The sequence below is a fragment of the Xiphophorus maculatus genome, chromosome 10, assembly GCF_002775205.1.
Source record: "Xiphophorus maculatus strain JP 163 A chromosome 10, X_maculatus-5.0-male, whole genome shotgun sequence".
Lineage (NCBI taxonomy): Eukaryota > Metazoa > Chordata > Actinopteri > Cyprinodontiformes > Poeciliidae > Xiphophorus > Xiphophorus maculatus.
This window is the reverse complement of record NC_036452.1, coordinates 24,795,256-24,803,996: the sequence shown is the minus strand read 5'-3', so window position 1 is coordinate 24,803,996 and position 8,741 is coordinate 24,795,256. Positions and strand designations below refer to the sequence as shown.

The 8,741-nt window shown below is 40.2% G+C and overlaps 2 protein-coding genes across 2 annotated transcripts in view; one reads left to right on the top strand and one right to left on the bottom strand.

The window, feature by feature from the left end:
- Positions 1-663: 663 nt before the first annotated feature.
- Positions 664-6,455, bottom strand: LOC102235677 (acyl-CoA-binding domain-containing protein 4-like). Its single transcript, XM_005810460.3, has 11 exons — positions 6,183-6,455; positions 5,953-6,067; positions 5,062-5,182; positions 4,615-4,699; positions 4,115-4,235; positions 3,655-3,810; positions 2,443-2,540; positions 2,128-2,326; positions 1,605-1,816; positions 1,424-1,474; positions 664-998 (listed from the first exon to the last, which is right to left on the bottom strand). The coding sequence occupies exons 2-11, from the start codon at positions 6,041-6,043 to the stop codon at positions 870-872; spliced, it is 1,263 nt and encodes a 420-aa protein (XP_005810517.1). The 5' UTR covers positions 6,044-6,067; positions 6,183-6,455; the 3' UTR covers positions 664-869.
- Positions 6,456-6,609: 154 nt separating this feature from the next.
- The window catches only part of LOC102217197 (1-phosphatidylinositol 4,5-bisphosphate phosphodiesterase delta-3-A-like), a 20,907-nt gene continuing 18,775 nt past the window's right edge, over positions 6,610-8,741 (top strand). The window contains exon 1 of the mRNA XM_023341233.1: positions 6,610-6,682. Within this exon, the coding sequence (XP_023197001.1) occupies positions 6,610-6,682 (73 nt within the window). The remainder of the gene's footprint in view (positions 6,683-8,741) is intronic.

Genomic DNA, 8,741 nt, shown 5'->3' with positions numbered 1-8,741 from the left:
CAGTTGCAATTCTCATTAAATACAATATTTTGACGTGATTTTAATTTCAAACCACTAGAACTGTTCCTTCCACCCTCAGCATGGTTTGGTCTCCCTGCTGTCCTCTGGGGAAAAAAAATCCAGCAGCTTCAAATGCAGAACAACCAGATTCCACAACAGTTTCATCCCTCATGCCATAACAATTCTAAACTCCCATTAATTCAATCTTTTATTATATATATTTACATTGATAATTTTCTTATTTCTTATTTATTTATTTTTATTGGAGTCTTGGAACAAAACTTGTTTCAATTTGTACATTTATAAATGTACAACTGAATGACAATAAACTCCATCTATATCTTTAAGCATTCAAAGGTGTTTAGACAGTAAATAAGGTTGAACATAGAGAATATGAGAATCTTCAAATTTTCCTTTTTGCACGTCTGTCCCTGAGATAAAGCTGTTTTGATCTTCTCAGTTGCAACTCTCATTTAATACAATATTTTCCACATCATTCTAGTTTCACATCATTACAGTTGTTCTTTTTCAGCATTCTGAGGTGAGATTTAGACAATAAATAAGGTTGAATAAAGAATACAGATAAAAAAAAACAACTAAATGTATGTCTGCACTCACTCAAACTTTGTACAGAGGCATGAAAGAATTGTTCATCATGCTGAATAATAATGGGAAAGTTATTTATTTAAAACTTTCCTAACCAATTAATCGACTTCAATTAAAGCTAGTAATTTGTTACACCAGGACTAAAAGTCTGTAGATTAGCTTAGGTCGAACTTCCTCCTTAGAGTTATTGACAGGAACTTTAATCACACACCCCACCGGTGAACATGGGGAGCATGTCCATCCGGTGGCGCTGTCAGTGCTCCTCATGAAGATGTGCGACTTCTCTGGTGGGCCTTCCTGAGCAGGTAAACCAGACCTTGTGTAACAAACGGCCACAGCATGAACAGTAGAACTGTCTGACACGACACATCAAATGGCCACCATGTCTCCTCCTGGGAAAAGCATAAACAACAAATCACTGCGGATCACCAAACAGTGTTTTCTATCGGACACAGGCAGCAGCAACTGTAAATGCAGCTAACACAAACCAGAATGATATTCAACAGAACTTACATTTTCATTTGTTGTGCCAGAGGGAGCAACTATATATTTTTTTGATTTTTGTGGGCTATGAATAACTGTAACAATTGCTAGCAGCAACCATTAGTAAAACACAGCAATTTATTTGAAAGGTTTACCTGAGTATTTATTGATTGTAACAGATTTGTTTGCATTTTTACGTTTGTTTCTCTGCAGGCAGCAGAGCTGCTCACCTGGCTTTCTGACTCAGTTAAATCAAGATAAAAGCAAACCTTCAGAACTAGGCTTTATGGACCAGTACCATCCAACATCACCTATCAGAACATTAGCTCCTCACCTGCTGTGAAGCTGCATCTGCACACTGCAGGCATGGTCTCCAGTCTGAGCCCTTAGTGGGTCACACACACAAACCAGCAATCACTTCAGAACATTGAAGAAGCATTTGTCAAAAGGCACGCAACATCAAACGGAATGAAATGAAGCCTTAGACATGATTCTGCATCAGCACACAAACTTACATGGGTGGCAGCGAGCCTCTCCACCACCTCCAGTCTGTCCATCACACTCCTCATGTCCTCTCTGAGCCTGCGTAGAGCCAGGATTATCTGTTGCTGCAGGTGTGTCTCGTGCATCCTCTCTGCTCCACCCTCTGAGCCGTCCCCACCTCCGCGTCCTGCCCCCCCACCACCACCAGGGGCCATCCGCCTTGGGCTTCCCTGTGGAACACCACCTGTGGATCATACAGAGTTAGATGAATGCTGAAATAACTACCAGACAACAATATAACCTTGTCACTAAGCTACACTGCTGGTTTGTAAACTGAGCCCCAGACAACCTCATTAGGTAATCATGTTTTGTGGAGTCCAGCAGAAAAGACTGGAGTGTGTAACAAAATACTTGGCAACATGATGAAAGAACCTAATGTGCAAATATTGAAGCAACATCTCAAGACATCAACCATGAAGGGGAAGTTGAGGCTGAAGTGGTTTAAATAAGTTTAAATCAGATAATAATTAGTATTATCAAACAGTAACAGCCTACGTTCTCTCCAGCCGTGGTGGGAACCTTCCCGCCCGTTGTGCCAACCTCTCCGGGGCTGACCCGCACATTTCTCATCCTCTGCTCCTTCTCCGCCTTGACCGGCGCCGACCTGCCTTCCCTCCAGGTGAGTTCCCTGACCAGGAGAGGACTGTGGGTAAACGCTGCTGCTGTGAAAGCCGTTTGACTTGACAAGTGGAATCTGTAATAAATAGGAAACTTTTACATTTTACTTCATGAATATCATATCTTTATGTGCATTTTAATTGTTGGGACATGTCTCGCTGTGCTGTGGAGCTGATGATGGTACCACCATACCTTGATGTTGCTCAGTTGTTCCACTGAATCCACAGAGTCACAGAAGATTTCACTCTCTGAGTCGCTGGTCAAGACCAAACCCTCAGATGTCCCAGAGTCTGCAACAGTTCAACTCAGTTCATTTAGATGAACTAATGTCCTTTCAAGGGACCTTGAAAGACAAACAGATCTGTTGTGTTGGTAGAAATATATAATCAAATAAATTCAGTCAAATCCTCCTGAGCATACATGTGGTGACAATGGAAAGGAATAACTTTCTTTTAAAGGTACTGCGCAGAAGTCTTCAACTCCAGGTGTCCTGCAGTTTTTAGATGAGTCATGTAATCAGGTCATCAGCAGGACTCTGGACAACTTGACTGAACACTGACAAGGTCACTGACATGACGCCACCTGCCAGTCCACCCAGTGGGTTTGTCAGCAATTTGTCAATGTCAATGTATTTATAAAGCACTTTAAAAACACCCATCAACTTGTCCCAAAGTAAACATCCCTTACCTGGAGGAATTGAATCTCTGACAAAGTTGTCAGGGTTTATCATTACAAATATGCTGCAGTCATAGAGGTGAGGTAAAAATAATCAGAAAAAATTATTAAAAGTTGTCAGTGAGGAACATCTAGTTAAGACACGCTTTACCAGAGAATTTAGAGCACAGAATAAAGTTTATACTATTAACAAAACTCTTAACAGTCTGGGAAAATGTCAAAGATAAATAAATGCCTGCAGCCAACCTCATGATCATCTGAATACAACAGTGATCAACAGTATAATGACAACATGTTCGTCTGTATGAAGGTTTTTGTCATCATTACATCGTATGTTTAGTGGTTAAATCAAAGATTAATGCGTCAAGCAGAGACCAAAACAATAAATATGAGTTGTGGCTACATAATGGTGGTTTCTGTGTAAAGCAGTAAAATGGTCCTGCTGCCAACAGAGTTTAGCTTCCATGGTTTGGCTTAGTTTTTAACGTGTGTCCTGTGTTGTTCATGTGAGATTTGCTGAACTTACAGCTTTTGATGAAACATTTCTTCTATTGATGATGTCGTAATATGAACAAGGATGTTTCCACAAAAACACAAGCTGTCTTTAAAAGACATCTAACATTTGTTCACTCGGAAGCTTGTGTGACAATTAATTCAACATCAAAATCCCACAGACAGAAACATGACAGCTGGAGACGACCTTCCCATCATGCCTTAGTCCTGCTGTACCTTTAGGAACGCTGTTGGTAAGCAGGTGGGCTTCGTCAGCCATGTTCAGCTCCGGCTCTGGATCAGAGTTCTCTAAACACTCCTGAGGTGGCTCCTGCTCCTCACCTTGAAGCTTCACGTCTGCTGAACCGTCAACCTGCTGCCTGCCTTTAGGACCTGAATGAGATGCAAACATGTAGAAAACAACGGCAGAAGATATGTGGTCATATACAGCTGGCTAGAGTTCTCAGACTTTTAACTGACAGTATACATGTCAGAGAGCTATGATCAGTCACCTTATTGTTCCAATAATCTCTATTCATCTCTAACAATTAGAGACACAGCTGGTACATAAAACCAACAACTGTTCATTAGAGAGAATTCGTTCTTCCTGTGCTCCCTTCAGGTCTGGAAGATAAGAATCCCACCAAAATTCTTCTCAAAACCCACACCCCAGCTGATGAAGTGTATACCAACCCACCTTCAACAAGTGTGAGCAGTGAAGCTGGAGGCAGCGGCATGTCGTCAATGACCCTGTAGAGAGGCTCGAAGTGGTGGAAGAACGACGCTGTTCTCTCATCCATGGGCATGGTGTGGATGACCTGCACACATCCAGGACACACTCTGCTCAGGGTCTCCTGCTCTCCTCAAAACACATCAAGTTATCCATTTCAAAACAAATAGAACAAATTCACAATGGTTGTGACAGCAACTATAAAAAGAATGATAGAAAATGTGAACATTTGTTTCTTTGTAGAAAGCAGTGTAAAATATCAGTAAGATGGAATCTGGAGGAATTTTGTTTAAAAGGACAAAAGAGCCTATCTAAGGCAACAACACGTGTCATCACTAACTGCTGATAGAACATCATAGAAGAGGCGTCCAGTAATGCAACTCTAGAGAAGGACCAGCTTCAGAGAGGTGGACAGGAAATTACAGCAGAGATCTGTGGAACCTGACATGGAAAAATGCTGACTGTACCTCTCGTGCCACTTTCTTCATCTCTTCCACATATGCTGCCATGGCGGTCTCCTGACTCATCGCCCCCAGGCGGCTCCACGCATCCCTGAAACAAGTCCACAGGAGGAAGTGTTTAAAAATACTGGTGCTGAACTCTTCATTACCAGAATCCCACAGCCAAAATATTGGACAAATTCTGTTGGGTGAACTGGAGTTGAAGAACCTAAAGGACCCAAGAAAAGCCGTCTGTTGAAAAGCTGCCCCCTCCAACAATGCATTGATAATTATGAGCAAGACTTTATGTGCTTGTACGATAAGATAAGATAAGATAAATAGATAAACCATGATACTATACTACCATGTATTGGACCCAAGCAGTTGTTTGGTATTGTTCCTTGATTTAATTCAAACACCAGAGATGCTAATGGAATTTGCCTAAATATTCTGGATAAAACGGCACACACTGACCACTTGTAGCGACCCACTGGGTCCCAGAAGCCAGGCCGAGGCATTGTACATGGTCCACACACTGCCTGCTTGTACAGACTGTAGAAACGCAGCATCACCTCATAAGAAGGTCTGTAGGAACCTGCAGATCAACAGATTTGTCATACATAATAACATAATGGAAATGCATAAAGGAAAACAATTAAAATGTATTTCCATTGTTTAATTAATTCCCCATCCAAAGCAACAATTTTAATTCAGTTCATTTACACAGCAGTAATTCTTCCAATGTCATAGTTCTTAGTCATATCAGGGTTTCCATTGGTGTATTATAAGCCTGGCAGGCCACCAGGCTTTACTTGTGCCCCCATCAGGCTAAGCATTGCTTATTTATTTAAGTCTTTTTAAAATGTTTGCATTTAAGAAAATAATAATATAGTTTGTGTTCAGGTATTAATCTTCCAATAACACATAATTATCAAGTTATATTTTCAAACTTCCTGTCAACTTTAAACATTTTTTAACTCAAAAACATGGCGGGCTTCTGGAGTGCCCAAGCACCCAACCACCGGGCTTAGCAAGTTTTCTGGGGGAAAAATTGCATATACAGAAAACTATAATCCAGCCAACCAAATAATATTTGATTTTTTGTTTGACAGGTTCAAACATTCCAATTTCACAATTCGGGCCATGTAATGTCATACCATGGATATTCTTACCACCATTTCTATTTAGTTTGATTTCTGGTGTTATGCTCAACCCAAAAATGTGCTTTTTTTTCTCTCCCAAAGTTTGTAAATTGTTACTATATTCAACTGGTGTTTCATAATTACAAATGATCAATTCAGGACTGTATTATCTGATAAGATTGCACTATTGAAACTAAAACTCCAGGAGGGGAACCGTTTTTACCGTTTTTGGGGAGTTTGTGGATGACATCCACGGCAGCTTGAAAGCGCCTCTGATGATCCACTGCAGGCTCTGCCATGGCCAAGACTGGCATGATCCCAGCTCAGGCTAACAGGAGCTGGTGGGGGAGGACAGACAGACAGGACAACAGCATCTCACACTGATACCTGGACACAGCACAGAGAGCTCACTGTGGGCAGTATCATGTTACTGAATATCTGAGCAACACTGACCGCATACACTACACTCAGCTGGGACCTTTCAGCCGGGACTTTCCCTGTCCGGTGTGGTGCAGCTTAGCGTCGTTAGCTTGCACTTCGTCTTATCTCTGGAACTCTCCTTCTGGTCTCATTTCCTCCGCCAGCAGCCGCCCGGCCTCCGCAGAGACACACAGCTGTCTTCAGCTTAGAAAAGTGTCAGAGTTTCAATGTTCGTCCTGGAGACAGACTTGCTGAGATCAGGTTAACGTCAACGTCACACAATACTTCCGTGTCAGATCACGTGACAAGCGTACCACCGGCACAACCACGGTCACGTTGATTTTTAAAGCTACAGTAGGCAGAAATGATGTCTGGAGTTCTGCCTTGATTCTTTCATGTAAGACTTGCTGGGATTGACAGTCCAACGCTCCTGAGAAAGGTTAAGGTTGTTAAAGGCATAATGGAGAAGCATTGTTGGGTTGATGTGCTCAAGGTGCAGTATCGGAACGAGCAGGAGCTTCTTAGAGACAGAGGTCTAGTTTCAAGGCGTCACAATACAAAATGAAATTAATTTTCAGATGATTGATAAACACCAATTTTGTGAGACAGAATGGACGTTAGAAAGAAGTACACCCCTGCCATTTCTTTCTTTAATTGAAAACTTCTGTTTTCAATTAAAGCAGAATTAAAGCAATTCTGCTTTTAAAATTTAAAATTTAAATTTGATTTTTTTAAAAATTATTGTAAAAATTATTTTAAAAATAGAAATTATTTTTAAGCTGCGCTTCTATACAGACTGAGGGAGGATTAAACTGTAGTGACAGCAGTTCGCCACTAGTGGGCGTATGAACAGTGAGCACTCCTGACTCAGCAAGCCAACTGAAATTCAGCACAGTAACGGCGCTCACTGGCGTTCTTGTCTGTTGTTAACAGTTGTCAGCAATAAAAGAACCTACGAAATTACACAGATTAATTAATTTGTAACAAGTGAAGATAACATTGTTGCTTAGCTGCTATAAAACAGCACCATGTGCCTGGAAAATACCCAATACTGCCCTTTAAATCCAAAGGTAGAAAATAGAAATTCCTTTCAGTTCTTGACCCGTAAACCTAAATGGGAGCAACTGGAAACAAAAGAATTTTCTGAAGGAAAGACCCATTCTCAAGAAAATGTTTTGAATTTTTAAATGAATGACCAATGAGGATTCAGCCAAACATCTAGTTGTTCTCTATTGCTAGTGTACCATAACATGCATCCACGAAAATCCCTAACAATAATGACTCTCCCATTTATTTCAGTAATTCCATTTATTCCTAATAGTGTTTCAGTATGTTTCTGTATGTATTTTGTACATACAGCATTTGCTGTATTGTAATGACAATAGGATCCACCCACACACCAAGTGGCTGAGCAGAATGTGAGTGGTGGGGAACCAATACCAATCAGGCTTAATCATAACATATATTTAATCATAACAACAACATATTTATGAGCGGCATGTTTATAGATATAACAAATACTAAAGTAAGAAATTTGCTCCAAAAATGAATCAATCTTCTCCAGTCTCCCCCATAGTGTTTTCATGTAATCAGAACGCAACAGACATAAAATATTGGAAATTAATGTCCTATTACATATACGCATAATATTTTGTGTTGCTTTTGATTTATAAATGTGCTCCTTTAAATAACAACAGTTTGAGACCAATGTGTTCTCATTTGTGATGAGCAGAAATTTGCTCATCAAAAAGTAAGTAAAGTAAAATTGTAATGAGGTACTTGTTACTTTTAATATTAGTAGCTGTATTTGTATTTTTTATAAATTAATTTAGCATCACTGTTATTTCTTTGGAACAAATTAGTTATTGTTTTCTGCACTTTCGCTTGAATTAAAAATTCACTGTCCCGCGGTGTTATCCCGTTTTTTAATTTAAAGTCTATGAATGATAAGCGATTTATTACTCATCCTGTGCAAACCACCTGTGTAAAATGCCCCAGTCCATAAATCAAACACACCAATCCGATCAGGATTCACCGTTTTCTAGAGAAAAACGCGCGTACTATAATAATTTAACACCAGTGAAATCTCCGGTTATAAGTTAATAAGCAGATGTTTTGGAGTTGTGCTGTGTTGTTTTAATTGAGCAAAATAACATAAAGCACAACTAGATACTTTCCTTTTGCTTTTAATTTTAATTGTCTGATTTTGTAATAATCAGACAGGCGTTAAACATAGCGGAGAGCAGTCTGAAGGCTGCTGATGAAAACTACGAGCTCCGGGAGGAGAGAGAGAGAGAGAGAGAGAAAGAAAGAGAGAGAGAGAGAGAGAGAGAGAGAGAAAGAGAGAGAGAGAGAAAGAAAGAGAGAGAGAGAGAGAGAGAGAGAGAAGAAAGAGAGAGAGAGAAAGAGAGAGAGAGAAAGAAAGAGAGAGAGAGAGAGGGAAAGAGAGAGAGAGAGAGAAAGAAAGAGAGAGAGAGAGAGAGATACGAGAGATGAGAGAGAGAAAGAAAGAGATAGAGAGAAAGAAGAGAGAGAGAGAGAGACAAAGAAAGAAAGAGAGAGAGAAGGGAAGAGAGAGAGAGAGAGAGAGAA